Below are 19604 nucleotides of genomic sequence, written 5' to 3' on the forward strand. Positions count from 1 at the left end.
TTCCAATGCTTGCACATAATCCAGAAGTTATGGTTCAGCATGGGACAAAAATAATTGTCCAGAGCCCATGCTTCAAAATAATCAGGGTTGCACTTACCTGGGCCAAACCCTCCCTGAAGTTGCTGCTGTGCACTCTCCTCCCCAGGGAAGGGTCTGTGGCCCCTGATCCCCACACAGAGGCCAAGGATCTGTAAGGAAATAACACAGGTCCTGGGGCTCTGCACAGAGATGACCTATGTTGCAGTGCTCCAGCTGCTGTGTTCTGTCACACAAACAGTGCCACTGACCATACCAGATCAGCCTCTCCACACAGACTCTATTTCAGAGACCCATGAAATTGGAGGTGATGCACAGAGCATTGATAACTGCCAGCTCCTGTGGTTAATCCTGAGCCCTGCTCCTAGTGATTCACAGGTGTCAAGGAGGGACTTCCATAGGGTGAATGCTGCAGAGACATTGCTCCCTTTCATGTCATTGATCCCCAATTTTAGACCCTTCCTCAAACAGAACTGGATGGATACGAAGAACCGTTTGTCTTCCAGATCCAGTGGACCCTGTATGTATTGTGTTTATTGTTATCCCTGGCTGCTCTCCAGGACGTGCAATACAATTTGGGACAGTATATCTTCTATTTAAAAATATGGATAAAACCCCACTATTGAAGAACTGGTTGGAGCTGCCTGAGTGCTTTCTATGATATACTCTTCTACTTTCAATTTGCAAAGGCAAATTTTGAAAATCTAGAATGCAGCATATACACATTCCAGCACCAAGCTTAAATCAGATGATTCAGTGGGTGAAAGATGCAGGCTGCTAGGATTAACCCTCACCCAGCCAATGTGACCCTATAGATATTTCCAGTATCATGGTTTAGTGTATAGTGGATTTTAATGCAGTCAATAGTGAAGCCAATGGGGATCTTGTGTGAAGAAGGGTTGCAGGTTCAGTCCCAGAGTTGTTAATGAATCTAGACCCACAGAAGAACCTCAGTGCAATAATGTAACGGTGTCATTATGGCTTATAGACCGAGCCAGATTAGCTCATTTGTGTTATCATGACTGACACATGCACTTCTTGGGTCACTGAGTTTCTTTGTGAGTACGAGAGGAAAACCCTGGGCTTCTGTTGTTGGAAATATTCATTCCTTTTCTAGAAGGGTTTCTAGACAAAACATCTGCTTTTTAGAATATACACAAAGCATTTAAATTCCATGGATATTAGCTTTGGTTTGGTTTTGTTTTTGCCAGACTATCTCATTAACCAACTCAGTTTTCACAATGAATGTTTTCCTTGAAAGATTATGTAGACAAAAGCTGCTATTAAGCAATAATACACAACAAAACAAATACTGTTGGGTAATTCAGTTTTGCAAATGAAAGCACAGAACAGCAGCTGGAAACAATAAGTGGAAGGCTGCCTAGCTGCTCTACATGGCCACTGATAATAATAGGGGAACTGAAGAGATAGGAGCCATTTTCAGGGACCAAAGCCACCAGTGAGAATGGAGGTGACAAATGCCAAAGGAAGAGGAATTTCCAAAAGACAAGGGAATGAGGCAGCTGGGCAGTACGTCCCGCGAGAAAAGGATTAGGTGGCCAAGCAGTGTGTCCAGGGCAGAAGGGAACCAAACAGCAAGACAGCATGTACAGGGAGAGAGGAGGAAAAAAACACAAGAAGCAGATAAATATTTCCTGGAAAATAGGACGAGTGAGGAACAGAGTGGAGCGGGTATCACAGGGAAGTGGTGTGATTGCAAATAAGAAGGGGTAGGCAAGATTGTGAATGGCAGGCGTGAAATCCATGAGAGAATGTCCTCTCAAGACCTGGTCCACAGTTTGAGGAAGTTTGAGAACCAGAGATATAGATTAATGCCTAATCTCCCTTTGCTTTGAAAAATAATTAATAGCAGTATGAGAGGAAGAAGTAATTATCTCTCCTCTAAACCATACATATTTGGAAGTTTTCCCAACATTATCCTTTATTTTATTACCACTCATTTTAGGACCCTCTGTAAGCCTAGAAGATCAAAGACCAAAGATATTGTGGGTTGGAGACATGGCCATAGTCTCTGTCCTCCTTGAGGCCGAAGCAATCACCCACCCATTGCTTAACAGTGTTGCAGTTACTCTTTCCCTCAAACCACCAGAGGCATTTGCCTCTCTCCTCTTCAGTCTGAATGCCTCCAGAAACAGGTCCTTGGGTGCTATCCTCCATGTCTGACTGGTTCTTAAAGTCACTCTATGAGGATCTCTTCCAGCTGAATCTTTTAAACAGAAAACAACAGCAAAATAAATGCATTTTGGCCTCACATAAGGTGCTTTTGAAATCTGTGCTTGGGCAACTACCAGTTTAAAAACAGGGACTGCCAGATTGGCTGGAGCTTTTGACAATGACGCATGTGGCCAGGCTGCTTTTCAACATGCATTTTCCATGAACAATGCTAAATTAGAGGCCTGCAGATCCTTTCTTTTAATGCTTCTTTCATAAGGGAAAGTTAAACCAGCTCAGCTGCAGGTGCAACAGATTAAAATAACAGGTGAGATGGGGTCAGGGAGCATTCAGAACCCCAACAATTTAGAAAGGGATCTAAATAACATGGTGTTACTGAAAAGGAGGGACAGTCTTGTGGCTCAGGCATCGGACTAGGAATCAGGAGATGTGAACTGAGTCCTTGGCTCTGCCACTGTCTTATTGTGTGACCTTGGGCAAATCATTTAACCTCTTTGTGCCTTATTTCTTCAATTTGTGTTCCTTTCTCTGAGCCTTTAGCCCGAACCTCTCTAAGGTTTTCAGGGGAGGGGCTGTCTTTAAAGTGACTGGCACAGTGGGGTGTTCTCCATCTTCCACCAGCTGCATGGAACCAACCCAAGTCCCACCTTGGAAGCATGAGTTTGTAGCATGAATTCTTTGGTAAAATCCAGGCTCAGCAGCACCAGTTTGCTGCAGAAAACATGCCTGAGTGGGCCAAATGCATCTAAGTAGCTTGAAGTCAAGTGGACCTTTCGGGGCAGCCTTATACTTCAGGAGGTCCATGGAGGAGGGGGGCATGATTGTCATAAACCTAGTCCCAGATTTGGACCTTAGTGTCCAAAATATGGGGTTTAGCATGAAAAACCTCCAAGCTTAGTTACCAGCTTGGACCTGGTAAAGCTGCCACCACCCAAAAAATTAGAGTGTTTTGAGGCACTCTGGTCCCCCCAAACCTTCCCTGGGGACCCCAAGACCCAACTCCCTTGAGTCTCACAACAAAGGGAAATAAACCTTTTCCCTTCCCCCCTCCAGGTGTGCCTGGAGAGAGACACAGACGCAAGCTCCATAAATCTAAACAGAGGAACTCCACCCTCCCCGTTCCCAGTCCTGGAGAACAAAATTACCAAGAGCTAATCTCTCTTCCCCCCTCACCCAGAGGGAATGCAAAGTCAGGCTAGTAAATGTAACACACACAGATTTCCCCCTGACTTCTTCCTCCCACCAATTCCCTGGTGAGTACAGACTCAATTCCCTGGAGTTCCCCACTAAAGAAAAACTCCAACAGGTCTTAAAAAGAAAGCGTTATATAAAAAGAAAGAAAAATACATAAAAATGGTCTCTCTGTATTAAGGTGACACATACAGGGTCATTTGCTTAAAAGAAATATGAATAAACAGCCTTATTCAAAAAGAATACAATTCAAAGCACTCCAGCACCTATAGACATGTAAATACAAAAAGAAAAACAATGGAAACCTTACTGTCTTACTATATTGTACTCACAACTTGGAAACAGAAGATTAGAAAGCAGGAAACAGAAATCACTTCTCATAGCCGAGAGAGCATACAGGCAGAAGACCCAAGAACAAAGGACTCACACACAAACTTCCCTCCACTCAGAGTTGAAAAAATCCTGTTTCCTGATTGGTCTTCTGGTCAGGTGCTCCAGATACTTCTTTCCAGGTGAAGGAGACGTTAACCCTTAGCTATCTGTTTATGACACATACAGTGGGAAACCCAGGGAGAGACCACATGATATGCCCCCCAAATTGCAGACAGTGGGGAAGCTCACTGGCAGCGATTTCCTCCTAGAACTTTAAAATAAACAGATTAATACAACACATGCACCTTTACATATACCACTAAGTATATAACTAACAGACTTTTACATTCTAAGAACACTTTAACTACTGGATTCTGGGAAACTCTCATGGGAGAGTGCATCAGCTACTTTGTTAGAAGCTCCTGAGATGTGCTGAATTTCAAAATCAAAATCTTGGAGAGCTAAACTCCAACGAAGAAGTTTCTTGTTGTTCCCCTTGGCAGTATGAAGCCACTTTAGTGCAGCATGGTCAGTTTGTAGCTGGAACCGCCGTCCCCAAACATATGGGCGTAGCTTTTCCAGGGCGTACACAATAGCATAGCATTCCTTTTCACTGACTGACCAGTGACTTTCCCTCTCAGACAGTTTCTTGCTGAGAAACACGACAGGATGGAAGTTGTGATCTGTTGCTTCCTGCATGAGCACTGCTCCTATACCACGCTGCTTCACCAACTGTAACGGTCCCTTAACCTCGTGACCATACACAAGTTCAAATGGTGAAAACCCTAAACTGGGATGTGGTACAGCCCTGTAGGCAAACAGCAACTGCTGCAACACTAGGTCCCAATTATTGGAGTATTTGTTGACGAATTTATGTATCATGGCCCCCAAAGATCCATTAAACCTTTCCACCAGGCCATTGGTTTGATGGTGGTACGGGGTGGCAACCAAGTGGTTCACCCCATGCGTGTCCCACAGTTTTTGCATGGTCCCTGCCAGGAAATTAGATCCTGAATCTGTAAGGATGTCGGAGGGCCAACCTACCCTGGCAAAAATGTCTGTTAGGGCCAGGCACACAGTGTTAGCCCTGGTGTTGCCTAGAGCTACTGCTTCCGGCCATCGGGTAGCAAAGTCCACGAACGTCAGTACGTATTGCTTTCCTCTGGGCGTCTTTTTCGGGAAAGGACCCAGAATATCCACAGCTACTCGCTGAAATGGGACCTCAATTATGGGGAGTGGCTGGAGAGGGGCCTTGACCTGGTCTTGGGGTTTTCCCACTCTTTGGCATACCTCACAAGACCAGACATACTTGGCAACATCTTTGCCCATCCCCTCCCAGTGGAAGGACTTCCCCAACCGGTCCTTGGTTCTGTTCACCCCAGCATGGCCACTGGGATGATCATGGGCTAAGCTTAAGAGCTTCCCCCGGTACTTAGTTGGAACCACCAACTGTTTTTGCGGCTGCCATTCTTCCCAGTGTCCACCAGAAAGAATTTCCTTGTATAAAAGTCCTTGGTCTATAACAAACCGGGATCGATTAGAAGAGCTGAGAGGTGGTGGGGTGCTCCGTGCCGCCGCCCACGCTTTGTGAAGGCTGTCCTCTGCTTCCTGCTCAGTCTGGAACTGTTCCTTTGAGGCTGGGGTCACCAGTTCTTCCTCAGACTGTGGACTTGGGCTTGGTCCCTCTGGAAGCGATGTAGGTGATGGGGTTGTTTCCGTTGCTGGTGAACCGCTCTTCGCTGGTGCACCTGAGAGTATTTCAGGCTCTGGCTGAGCCTTTTGGGTATGGCTGTCTGTTGCTTCTGCCAGTTCTGGCTCGCTGGTGCCCTCTGGCGTTGAGTTTGAAAATGTGGTTGCAATTGCTGGTGCTGGTTGCTGTTCCAGTTCCGGGCCTGGGACTGGAGGTGCTGTGGCTGTTTCAGTGGTAGGCATGGAATCCGGGTCCACTACCTCTGTCTGGGTCTCTGGTAACACAGACGGGGCGTCTGTGGACAGCTCAGGTACAGGAATGGGTCTGGAAGCTTGCCTGGTTTGGCTACGTGTAACCATTCCCACTCGCTTGGCCCGCTTCACCTGGCTGGCCAAGTCTTCCCCCAGTAGCATGGGGATAGGATAATTGTCATAGACTGCAAAAGTCCACATTCCTGACCAGCCTTTGTACTGGACAGGCAGTTGAGCTGTAGGCAAGTCTACAGCTTGTGACATGAAGGGGTAAATTGTCACTTGGGCCTTTGGGTTGATGAATTTGGGGTCTACGAAGGATTGGTGGATAGCTGACACCTATGCCCCCGTGTCTCTCCACGCAGTAACCTTCTTTCCGCCCACTCTCAAATTTTCCCTTCGCTCCAAGGGTATTTGAGAGGCATCTGGGCCTGGGAATCTTTTGTGTGAAGATGGTGTAATGAATTGCACTCGGATGGCGTTCTTTGGACAGTTGGCCTTGATATGTCCCAGTTCATTACACTTAAAGCATCTTCCATCTGATGGGTCACTGGGTCGAGGTGAGTTACTGGAGACTGGTGAGGTGGAAGAATAGTGTGTCTGTGGCTTTACTTGGGTTGTAGGTGGGGTTTTTGGCTGCCCTCGGTTGTAGGGTTTATGGTCGGTGTGCCCCCTGGGGTATTCGTTCCCCTTGACCGTAGCTTTCTTGCTTTCTGCCACTTCCATCCATCTGGCTCCAATCTCCCCCACCTCAGCAAGATTTTTGGGTTTTCCATCTTGTATGTACCGTGTGATGTCCTCAGGAACACCATCCAAGAACTGCTCCATTTGTATGAGGAGGTGCAGTTCTTCCAAGGTTTTAACATTGTGTCCTGATATCCAGGCCTCATAATTTTTCCCAACGTAGTAGGCGTGTTTGGGAAATGACACATCTGGTTTCCACTTTTGGGTTCTGAAACGCCGACGGGCATGATCCGGAGTTATCCCCATTCTGTATCTGGCCTTGGTTTGAAAAAGTTTATAGTCATTCATGTTCTCCTTAGACATTTCAGCTGCCACCTCTGCTAAAGGTCCACTGAGCTGTGGCCTCAATTCTACCATGTACTGGTCTTCAGGGATGCTGTACCCAAGACAGGCTCTTTCAAAATTTTCCAAGAAGGCCTCGGTGTCATCACCTGCCTTATAGGTGGGAAATTTCCTGTGCTGTGGAACAATCATTGGCGCAGGGTTGTTAGGGTTGGCTGTGTTTTGCTTAGCCTTTTCTAATTCCATGGCCTGTCGGTGGGTTTCCCTCTGGAGTTCCAGCTGTTTTTGGTGGTCTGCATCTTTGGCTGCTTGCTCTCTTTTGTAAGCTGCCTCTCTGTCTTCTTGTTCTCTTCTGTGTGCCGCCTCTCTTTCTCTTTCTCTTTCTCTTAGCTCCATCTCTCTTTGTTTTATTTCTAGTTCCTGTATTTTTTTCCCATATCTCGCTTGTGCTCTGCGTCTTTTATTTGTTTCTCAGCCTCCATTTTTGCCTTAGAAGTAATGGTTCCTGTTTTCTTGTGTTGGGGTGCCCTCTGGTGTTTATCTTCTGAACTGCAGGTTGTTGCCTCCTGGGGTCTGCCTAGCAACAGTGCCTTTTTCCCTTTCTTTCTCTAGCTAATTTTTTCAATGTAAAGTAAACCAGAAAAACCACTTTATTTGCATGAGTATAGTGCTGGTATCTGCCTCCTAATGGGAGTGCTATTGTGTGACAAAAGACCCTTAATAGTCTCTTAATGGTTTCTTGCTTAATATGCAAGCCACAACTGCCAGAGAGAGCAGAGAAAACAAATTCTCTCTGGTTCCCTTTTAAAACCAAACTGTTTCTCTCTGCTAAAAAGCCCCTAGCAGAGAAAAGAAAAATATAATATTCCTACTGGCTTCTGGATTCTATCTCACCACTGCCACTCATGTCATAAACCTAGTCCCAGATTTGGACCTTAGCGTCCAAAATATGGGGTTTAGCATGAAAAACCTCCAAGCTTAGTTACCAGCTTGGACCTGGTAAAGCTGCCACCACCCAAAAAATTAGAGTGTTTTGGGGCACTCTAGTCCCCCCAAACCTTCCCTGGGGACCCCAAGACCCAACTCCCTTGAGTCTCACAACAAAGGGAAATAAACCTTTTCCCTTCCCCCCTCCAGGTGTGCCTGGAGAGAGACACAGACGCAAGCTCCGTGAATCTAAACAGAGGGACTCCACCCTCCCCGTTCCCAGTCCTGGAGAACAAAATTACCAAGAGCTAATCTCTCTTCCCCCCTCACCCAGAGGGAATGCAAAGTCAGGCTAGTAAATGTAACACACACAGATTTCCCCCTGACTTCTTCCTCCCACCAATTCCCTGGTGAGTACAGACTCAATTCCCTGGAGTTCCCCACTAAAGAAAAACTCCAACAGGTCTTAAAAAGAAAGCTTTATACAAAAAGAAAGAAAAATACATAAAAATGGTCTCTCTGTATTAAGGTGACACATACAGGGTCATTTGCTTAAAAGAAATATGAATAAACAGCCTTATTCAAAAAGAATACAATTCAAAGCACTCCAGCACCTATAGACATGTAAATACAAAAAGAAAAACAATGGAAACCTTACTGTCTTACTATATGGTACTCACAACTTGGAAACAGAAGATTAGAAAGCAGGAAACAGAAATCACTTCTCATAGCCGAGAGAGCATACAGGCAGAAGACCCAAGAACAAAGGACTCACACACAAACTTCCCTCCACCCAGAGTTGAAAAAATCCTGTTTCCTGATTGGTCCTCTGGTCAGGTGCTTCAGATACTTCTTTCCAGGTGAAAGAGACGTTAACCCTTAGCTATCTGTTTATGACACATACAGTGGGAAACCCAGGGAGAGACCACATATAGTATCTTGTTAGCCCCAGGAACGACTTCACCTGCCTTTTGGTAGTAGGGAACTGGGCACTCTAATAGGGCTGTTCCCTTGCTGGCTAAGGGTCAGATTTGTTCATTCCCCAGGGCACATCCTAAGGAGGAGCGGCGCCAGGGTTTTTGGCGCCCTAGGCGGGGGTTCTTCCGCACTCCTGGTCATTGGCGGCAATTCTGCAGCGGGAAGGGGTCCTTCCACGGCTCCCGGTCTTCAGGGCACTTCGGCAGTGGGTCCCGGAGAGAGTGAAGGACCCTCTGCAGAATTGCCGCCGAAGACCCGGAACGCGGAAGGACCCCCCACCACCGAATTGCCGCCAAGCGTAGCAAAATGCCGCCCTCCCAAATCCTAGTGCCCTAGGCAACCACCTAGGTTGCCTAAATGGAAGCGCCAGCCCTGATCCTAAGCATTTTGTTTCAGCACAGCCCACCTTACACTTTCCAGAGCTAGCTGTTAGGCCTACCTTCCTTTGAGACGGCAGGACAGTGGCAATCCACTTCAGATGATGTTCCCTGGTGTTACAATAGACAACAGTGTAATTGAGATAGGCCTCAGAGTACTGCCAGTGGGGCTGCAGTACCCTATCATTAACCACTGGAAGTGGCGGGAACCCCTATAGAGTCCAAATGGGAGCGTTCAAAAGTGAGAGACGCTAAAAAGGGTGGCAAAGGCTGTATCATCTTTAGACTCTGGTGCCAGTAGCCTTTCATAAGGTCTAGCATGGCTATTAAGCAGGCCCTACCCAGCCTTTCCAGCATCTCATATATTCTGGGCATGGTATATGTTCTGAACCTCAACATGACATTACCCTCTCTAAGATCAATACAAAAGTGAACACACTTGTCAGGTTTGGCTACTAAATCAATGGGGCTACCCCATTCACTTGGTGTCTCCTTGACTACCCCTCGCCCTAACATATTTTCTAGCTCCCTTTTCACCATCTCTCACACTCAGATCCGGAATTTCCTTTTCTGTACCTAACATCTGGATAATTTGTGTATGGTGCTCAGTGAGGTGTGTCCGCCCAAGCTTGATGGTGAAGATGTCATAAAAGCTATGGACTAGCTTGTGGGCTTGCTCTCTCTGCAGGATGGTGAGGTTGTTTCAGGGCCGGTGCAAGGAAGTTTCGCGCCCTAGGCGAAACTTCCACCTTGCGCCCCCCCAGCCCTGCAGCAGCTCTCCTCTGCCCTGAGGCGTCCCCCCCTCCCGCGGCAGCTCCCTATCCCCAGGCCTGGGGAGCCCTGCGGTACCTCCCCACCCTAGCTCACCTCTGCTCCGCGTCCTCTCTGAGTACGCTGTCCTGCTCTAATTCTCCTCCCAGGCTTGAGGCGCCAAACAGCTGATTGGCGCCGCAAGCCTGGTAGGCGGGAGAAGAGAAGCAGCGACTGCGTGGTGGAACCTCCGGGCTCCCGGCAGAATGCTGACCCCAGGGGAACCCTTGGGCTGCTGGCTGCCGGCAGCGGCGCGCTGACCCAGGGGAACCCCTGGGCTGCCAACTGCCGGCGTGCTGACTCAGGGGAACTCCTGGGCTGGCAGCGCGCTGACCCAGGGAAACCCTTGGGCTGCCGGCTGTCGGCGGTGGCCCGCTGACTCAGGGGAACCCCTTGGCTGCCGGCGGCCTGCTGACTCAGGGGAATCCCTGGGCTGCCGGTGGCAGCTCAGACTCCCTCTCTCTCCCAGGGCAGCAGCCGCTCAAACACTTAAAAAAAAATTGGAGAGCGCCGCTTTTTGGCACTCCCAAATCCTGGCGCCATAGGCAACCGCTTAGTCTGCCTAAATGGTAGCACCGGCCCTGGGTTGTCTCTCAGAGTTACAGCAGGACAGACCCCTACCTCTGGCCATAGGCTCCAGGGGCCAGACGAAATCTACCTCAGTGCAGAAGAATGATATATCTACCAGGGAAAGAGGAACCAAGGGGCCCCTTTGAATAGATTGGGGACTCACCAGCTGGCACAAGGAGTGCAATAGTTCTTAATCTCTTGACATATCTCTAGCCAAAATAAATTAGCCAATACTCATTTCTGGTTTGGTTTGTTTTTTCACGCCTAAGTGACCAAACCAAGGTATTTTGTGGGCCAGCCTGAGGATCTGGGAACCAGCAGTTGTGACTGGCATATCCCAGTTTGGACTCTTTGACCACCTGAATCAGAACATCTCCCTCTAGTTCAAAGTGAGGGTACTGTCCATCCTATACCTCATCCACTAGGGTCCTGTTCACCCTGGCTAGATGTCCATAAAAATGGCTACACTCCAGCATTTGTTCTTGCACAAAATACTGGAGTTGGTGAGAGACTAATTATGCATCAACAGGGTCACACAATAACTCTTGTGTGGATCTATCAGGGGTGTCCGAATTACTCTGGGTCACTGTGCCCTTCTTTATTTGTTGCACTGGATCAGGATCTGTAGGGCCCCTGAGACCTTGAGTTGCCCTAGCCTGTGGTATCTGGGAGTCTGACCTCCGCAGGGTTACCCACAGGGGATTCGAACCACAGTGGGTGGCAGTGGATTTATGGGCCCACCTCCTCAGATCTTATGTGGTAGCAGAATTCGCTTCTGGGCAAGATTCTCCTTATGGGTTTTCTACATTAGTATTAATTAGGTCAGGATCAGCAAAGAGGAAGCTCTTCCCAAGTGGTGCATCAGCCTCCTCCTGTGGGATGGGATCCAGACAGGATTGGTTTGCCTTCTGTAGCAGGCCCATTACTGGTCCCCAGACCTGACCCAGAACCACTAGATATGACAGTTATTTTGCCCCAGCCACTACTAACTTCACCGCTCTCCTGTTTATGGATAGCTTAAGTTGGACAGTGGGGTTAGGCTGGAAATCCCCATAAATACAACCTATCAGCAACACCCCCCAACACCCTATCCTTGGGAAATTGGGTCCCAATAGCTGCTCATGGAAAAATGTCTGGCCAGATCTGGAGTCAACCAACCCCATTGACTGTAATGGGGATAACTAGAGCACTGAGCTCCCTGAGGAGTGCTGAGGTCTTGGAGAAGCAGGCTATGACATCATCACATTCCATAACGGTGCAGGAGCTGTAGCCATGGCCCTCCTGCCCACAGCTGAAGCAGATCTGGGCTCCTTCCTGTCCCTAGGGTTGTACCAGTACCCCTCTGATCGTTACTGGCTGTCAGCCAGGAAGCAGCTTCTGCAGCTCCTGTCTGCTCCCCTTCTCTCATGGGCCCCTTTAATCCTCACCCAACTTACCCTTTGGGGACCATTGCCCCAAAGGAGGAGGAGTCTCCAGTGGGGGGCTGTCCCAGCCCATGGAACAGCCTTCCCATGAGCCTCTCAAATCCCGGCATTGTCTCCTCTTTCATGACACCAACACCTTGCACGGGGAAGCCAGTGGACCCACTTCTCCTGATTCAGGTCAGGCAGGTGACCAACAATCTAGGTTCAGCCTCCAAAAAGTTCTCAACCAAACACACTGCGGTCTCCAGTTTGTCTGCCCCATTCCAGTAAATTCACTCCCAGGGTCCCAGTGGCATGATATAACAGAACTGTTTGAGAACCACCTACTCGATTATTTCCCTGGGGAACTCAGATTCTGGCCTTAGCCACCAGCAGCAAAAGTCTAGAAGGCATTGTGCTGCAGCCCAGGGTGAAGGCTTCAGCCTGGTACTGTTGGTGGTAACTCTCTACAATGAGACCCAGCTGATTCAAAATAGCAGCCTAAGGGCTCTATAATCCCTGACCATTGTGCAGTCTTAGGCCCTATATGCTGCCTGAGCCTCCTGTCAGACGGGGGCCAGCTGGAAGGACCATTGCCCCTGGGACCACTGGTGTGCCAGGGCCAGCTACTAAAATGTCTAAGTACCGTTCCTGATCATCTTCTGGTCCCATCTCGGTTAGGGCCCCTTCCACACACAGGTCTATAGGGACAATGTATCTACCCCTGCTCCTTGGACTCCAGGGGGTCCCTGGCTCACAAGACAGAGGAGGATTTGTAAAAAACAAATCGTGTCTAACTAATCTGATAGCTTTCTTAGATAGGATAACGAGTCTTGTGGATAAGGGATAAGTGGTGGATGTGGTGTACCTAGACCTTAGTAAGGCATTTGATATGGTCTCACATGATATTCTTATTGAGAAACTAGGCAAACACAACTTAGATGGGGCTACTATAAGGTGGGTGCATAACTGGATGGATAGAGAGTAGTTACTAATGGTTCCCAATCCTGCTGGAAAGGTATAACGGTGGAGTTCCGCAGGGGTCTGTTTTGGGACCGGCTCTGTTCAATATCTTCATCAACAACTTAGATATTGGCATAGAAAGTACGCTTATTAAGTTTGCAGATGATACCAAACTGGGAGGGATTGCAACTGCTTTGGAGGATAGGGTCAAAATTCAAAATCATCTGGACAAATCAGAGAAATGGTCTGAGGTAAACAGGATGAAATTTAATAAAGACAAACGCAAAGTGCTCCACTTAGGAAGGAAAAATCAGTTTCACACATACAGAATGGGAACAGACTGTCTAGGAAGGAGTACAGCAGAAAGGGATCTAGGAGTTATAGTGGACCACAAGCTAAATATGAGTCAACAGTGTGATGCTGTTGCAAAAAAAGTAAACGTGATTCTGGGATGCATTAACAGGTGTGTTGTGAGCAAGACACAAGAAGTCATTCTTCCACTCTACTCTGCACTGGTCAGGCTTCAGCTGGAGTATTGTGTCCAGTTCTGGGCACCACATTTCAAGAAAGATGTGGAGAAATTGGAGAGGGTCCAGAGAAGAGCAACAAGAATGATTAAAGGTCTAGAGAACATGACCTATGTAGGAAGACTGAAAGAATTGGGTTTGTTTAGTTTGGAAAAGAGAAGACTGAGAGGGAACATGATAGCAGTTTTCAGGTATCTAAAAGAGTGTCATAAGGAGGTGGAAGAAAACTTGTTCATCTTAACCTCTAAGGATAGAACAAGAAGCAATGGGCTTAAACTGCAGCAATGGAGGTTTATGTTGGACATTAGGAAAAAGTTCCTAACTATCAGGGTGGTTAAACATTGGAATAAACTGCCTAGGGAGGTTGTGGAATCTCCATCTCTGGAGATATTTAAGAGTAGGCTAGATAAATGTCTATCAGAGATGGTCTAGACAGTATTTGGTTCTGCCATGAGGGCGGGGGACTGGACTCGATGACCTCACGAAGTCCCTTCCAGTCCTAAAGTCTATGAATCTATGAATCTGCTGCAGTTGGTCCATAAATCACTGGAACTGGAGTTGCTGCTGCTGCTTCACAAGCCATTGGACATGGGATTCCCTTTCCATCTTGACAGTACTGGTGTTCAGTTTCAGGCCAGATCAGCTGCCCATGTTCTCTACCATATGAGATCTAGTGTCATTTTCCCAGCCCAAATAAACAGTCAGATGGCCAATCAGCCAGTCCTGGTCCCTTCCCCTGAGCGACCCATTTATGGGAACTTATACAAAGTTCAAATTAGCACAATAGTAGCAAACCAAGGCAACAGCCACATTCACCATTGGGCATTCCCCACAGCTCTACAAACCTGAGGGCACCAGTGCAGCTCATACCCAGCTATTTTCCCCCACTGCTTTCTCCCAGGCAGCCCTTTAATCTGCTTCACCTAATAGGTCAGGGTTAATTGGCTGCTGCCCGAACCCTATAGGAGCTGGGCTAAGGAGTGTCCTTGTACATGGTCACAAGGCGTAATTCAAAAATCCATGACCCAACTTTCTATAAACATTCAGAGGAAAACGTCATCACTGGGCTGAAATCATACTTGAAAAATTTCAGCAGAAAAGGATCTGTTTGGAAATTAAGATTTCCCTATCGGGTAATTTCCCCATATAGTTAGTAGTTTCTATTCCTGCTTTCCTTGTTAAATGTAAACCATAATATATTACTATTTATATTATTTAATCTATACCAGTGGTCCCCAACGCGGTGCCCACAGGTGCCATGGCGCCTGCTGGGGCATTTATGTGTGCCCGCCTACTGCCCAGCAGGGGAGAGAAGCCGCAGCCCCACATCTGCTGAGCACAGAGAACTTAGGCTGCAGGCACAGTGTTCTCTGTTCCCGGCAGGCGTGGGACCTGCCTTGTGTCCAGCAGGGGAGAGAAGCTGTGGCTCTGTGCCTGCCAGGGACAGAGAACTCCGGGGCTGCAGGCTGCGGGTGCTGGTGTTCTCAGTCCCCGGCAGGCATGGAGCCGTGACTTAAGCCAGAGAGAAGCCGCGGCCCTGAGCCTCCCGGGGACAGAGAACTTCAGGGCTACAGGCTGCGGGCGCCAGTGTTCTCTGTCCCTGGCAGGCACGGGGCCCGCCTAGTGCCCAGCAGGAGAGAGAAGCTGGGGCCCTGCGCCTGCTGGGGACAGAGAACTCTGGGGCTGCGGGCACCGGTGTTCTCTGTCCTCGTGGCTTCTCTCATCTCTCTGGATTCATATATTATGTAATATTAAATATGATGATTTTCATATTATTTAATGTAAAAATACAAAATAAGCCTTGAAAAATTGTTGGCACCCACCACACTCCTCTCAAAACATGAATATGCTACTGGCCTCAAAAAGGTTGGGGACCATTGATCTATACCATATATTGCATGGGATGTCCATTGTGGCTGGGTTAATATTGATGTAGAATTATTGGGCCAAATTCTCCTCTGAGTTACAGTGGTATAAATCCAGCATAACTCAAATGAATCAATGAAACACTCCAAATTTGAACATGTGTAACCAAGACCAGAATTTGGCCCATTAACTTAAGTATGTTTGAGTTCATAATTTTAGCATTAGCATTTGTTTTCGCATGTTTTCGTCTGTGTGTGTGTAGATATAGACATCAAGGGAAAAGTAGTTTAGAAATACCTAAGGCAGATAAACCACTATTTATGTGTACTATATGTATATTCATTCACACACAGAGATAGGGCCTTTTCCAAAGCCTATGGAAGGCAATGATTTTTATGGGCTTTGGATTAGGTCCATAGAGAAATATATGTTTTGAAAACATTTTTATAGAGATAAAATATAATTCCAAAAATATTTGGTTTTACCTGCCTTCTCTGTGCTGGAAAGGGTCATCGTGGGGGGAGTTATTTTTGATATCAGGGGCAAAGTCAAATTGGCCCTGGCTGTCTAAGTTTATTATTTAACTAAGCTTTCTGAAGTGTGAATGTGAATGTTCTGGCCCAGCTGGACAAGGTTATCTGTAGGATGTGTCTGGCATATTGTTAATAGTGAGATACCTGAATATAGATTTGTGGTGGAGGTTTTCCACTGAAAGTCAGTGGGATCTGAATGCCTAAATCTCCTTTGGAAATCTCCTGCTTAGGTGCCTAACAACTTTAAGTATTTTATATCACAAATTGTGATAACAATATCTAACACAATTCTGCCCTTTAACCACTAGGTGGCACCAGAGACAGCTGCGAAGATAGCAGGTACATTTTCTTCAAATACACATACACAAAGACTCCTTCCTATCCACCTAAATATTTTATATATTCTCAGCAGTAGCACTAGGTATTTGGATAAGCAAAGTTTTTGCTATAGAAAAATTGCAAAATGTATGCCTCTCACAGCTCAGCTGCACTCATAAATAACCATTTAAGATGCGCTTTTCAGAAATGTTCAGCATTGCCCTAACTCTGTTCCCACTGAAGCTGTTAAAGCTCCCATTTACTTCATTGGGAGCAGAGTTAGGACAATGCTGAGAACTTTTGAATACCCCATTCTTAGTAAACATATTATCTTCATTAATTTGCCCCCTAAAGCTTTATTGCCTATAGTGTCTCAATAGCAGAGCTGGCTCAATCTCCAAGGAAATCATCCACTTTTAGTATTTTAAGCAATGTGGATTGCAGACTGCCTCTGTTTTGTTTTTATTTTTCCTGACACTAAGGATAAAGTGATGTACTCCAGTTACAAGTGAAATATACCATTTAGCTAGGGCGTTATCCACGACCCTCCAAGAAACAGGCTGTGTGCCAGAATGGAATCTCTTCCTCTCAACTCCCTGTCTTGTTCTTGGTCTAGCTTATTCCCAATTTACAGATGGGGAAATGGAGGCACAGAAACTTGTCCAAGGTCACAAAAAAAGATCAGAGGCAGAGCCAGGGATGGAATCCAGGTCTCTAGAATTCCAGGTTAATGCTCTACTCCTTTGCCAGTGGCAGATGCAACTTCCTCACCTGCCCCTCCATAGGGAACTAAAACCATCTTACTCTGGACCCATTGGCCAGTTTCTTTTCCATCTCTACCACCCATCTGCATTGCCCTGTTCAGGGCTGGTGCATAGCCTAGATCACCACATGCAGGGTGTGCATAATCTGTGAGCCTCACCACAACTATCTTCCCCTTCTACTCAGAAAGGTGGCAGTTCTGCTGCAGTGAAGGCGTTTTGCAGGCCCGTGCTGCCAGTTGAAATTTATGTATCATGCTTGCCCACACTGAAGTCAATGGCAAAACTCCAAGTGACTTTAATTGGAGCATAATCAGATCCTACAAAGAAATTATATACTGTACCCTATATAGTCTCTTCCCATAACTAGCTCTGAATATTCTGTGATACTTATCTTTGAGCAACATGATACAAAAATAAACCTCTTCAGTCTATAGTAGACGTCACTTTGAGGTTTGTGAAAGCTGCACTGACAGATTGTATGCAGCATCGCCCATTAATTGTAGTGTCTGCCATTTCAGCCTCAGAATAGAATCTATGGGTTATATTTAAAAACTCAAATTGTAGCTGAACTTCTGTGGGTAACATTTAGGTCAATTTCAGGTTAAATTCCTTCCTCTTCTGACAAATTCCCAGTTATAAAACAAAATATAATGTCTTTTATGAACCATTTTAAATTGAAATCTATCGGATGTAATTTCCATTCCCTTACCTTTGGGTTTTCTTTGGTGTAACTCTTGGTTCCACTAGAATTACTCTGTATTTATGCCCATGTACATGAAATCAGAATTAAGCTAATTTTAAAATAAATGAATAAAACACTGTATACATTTTTAAAGGCTACTGAAGTTTTTCAGCACTTGTCAGTTTTAAGTGTAACTTTAGTTTCTGAAATAAAAGGTTTCATTTCATTTTAACCAAGTGCTCCTATATAAATCTAGCTTTTATTTCAATGTGTATAAAAATAAAAGTGTCTATCAGATCAATCTATCCAAACTTTGTATAACTTATAACATGCTAAAATCTACAGCTATCCAGCACACTTAGCTCCTCATACAATTCATTTGGACTAGATAAAAGTTCCTTTGGACTTAATAAGTAACCAAAAAGTAAACGTGAGAAGATTTTCATAAGCACAAAACCACACACCAGATCGAAAGTTCATCTTCCAACAATCTGAGGCTCACTTTCCTAGAAAGAAAGGCCAGAGCGAGAGAGAATCTTCTGTGTTCCCCAAAGCAGGAATTAGAGGGTCCTATTATCAGGACTATCCCAATATTGGGGGCTTTGTCTTATATAAGCACCTATAACCCCCTCCCGGAAAAAAACATGTCCCAATTTTTCACATTTGTTATCTGGTCACCCTAGTCCTTTCAATTGTAACTTTGTAAGTACTTCAACAAAGAGACACAGCCACACATGCTCTATGAAATGTTGAGGGGAAAACATTTTACATCCACCAACATCAGATACTTGGTTCTCTATTACAAAGCAACACAGTTGGCTTCCTTCTCACTCCTGCTTAGAACATAAACACGTTACTAGCATTGGCACTTTGTGTGTCTTCCAAAGAGCAATCCGATCCCCACATGGGGGGAGAAGGAGTTGTTCATTTCTCCCCCTCCCTCAGCCTGAAGTTTGCTCCCTGTTTACCTCCAGAAGCAGGGCTGAGGGAAAGGAATGAAGGGGGGCTTGTTAGTTTTTAGCCTTACCTAAAGTTTCCTGGCCAGGTTCACAGCGTGGGGCAGGCTCAGTGAGCCTAACCAGGGCACCAAGAAGCAGCAGGAGCTTCCGAAGCATGCTGGAGCTCCTTTGTGTGCAGTCAGAATAGTGATGTGGCACTAGCTGCTGGAGGAGTTTCTCCACTTTGAGCCTCCACGCCGCGCGCTCCTTCGCTCTCTCTTTCCAAGCTGCAAACGAAATTAGTGCAATGCAAGTGCATGCCCACGTCTTACAGGATATACGGTCCAGGAATCATATTACAGTTGGCCTTAGTGTTTTGAAAGCAAAGGGTTTTAAGACAGGAGGGAGAGGCCCCTCCCCCCTGGCAGGCTGGCGTTTGATTTTGTTAAAAGCTTCAGGGGGGTCCCACAAGAATCCAGCCGCCTGCTCCTTGAGTGAGGGCCCCTCCAGCGTGTTTGCTCTTTGTACAGCAGAGCTCCCAAGGGAACAGAGAACTTCCCTCCAGTGTGTGACACAAGAGCTTGCTGAAAATAACTGACTGTAAGTGCCTGGGAAGGCACCGATTAAAAGAGAGAGGAAACACAATGGACTCCTGTCCTGTAACTATCTTCCCACAAATGATATTTCATGTGCTAGACTAATTACACATTTAAAACAGAATACACATTAAACAATGCAGAGCCTTGATGTGGTTACCTATAAGAACAGCCATAATAGATCAGACCAATGGTCCATCTAGCCCAGTATCTAGGGAGAACATATTTCCCAAGAAGGAAAATGGAACACTACCTGGGACTAGCCCCCAAGGGCTCCCTTCCCTCCCTCTTCTCCCCCTTCCCCTTCCCCTTCCCCTTCCCCTTCCCCCACAGCGCAGGGCTAGCCTGAGCCCTGCATCACACCCCACACAGGGCTGGTGTCAGTCCCTATCCTGACCTCGCCCCCATGCAGGGCCGGCCCAAGATGCTCCCCAGACACACACGGGGCTGGTGTCATCCCCCGCTATCCCCACAAGTTCCTGCCAGGAGTGCTTTTTTGGCAAAACTGGGCATTTGTCCCATTTGTTCTTGCCAAATGCTGATGATCAATTAGCAAGAGCAAAAGGGACAAATGCCCAGTTTTGCCAAAGCAG

At 46.6% G+C, this 19604-nt stretch overlaps 1 protein-coding gene across 1 annotated transcript in view; it reads right to left on the bottom strand.

Moving 5' to 3' along the window:
• Positions 1–18878, bottom strand: part of CPZ (carboxypeptidase Z) — a 64229-nt gene extending 45351 nt beyond the window's left edge. Inside the window, exon 1 of the mRNA XM_030563638.1 lies at positions 18505–18878. Coding sequence (XP_030419498.1) covers positions 18505–18592 — 88 coding nt within the window. The 5' untranslated portion in view covers positions 18593–18878. The remainder of the gene's footprint in view (positions 1–18504) is intronic.
• Positions 18879–19604: the final 726 nt, after the last annotated feature.

This window comes from Gopherus evgoodei, chromosome 5 (genome assembly GCF_007399415.2).
Source record: "Gopherus evgoodei ecotype Sinaloan lineage chromosome 5, rGopEvg1_v1.p, whole genome shotgun sequence".
NCBI classification, from domain to species: Eukaryota; Metazoa; Chordata; order Testudines; family Testudinidae; genus Gopherus; species Gopherus evgoodei.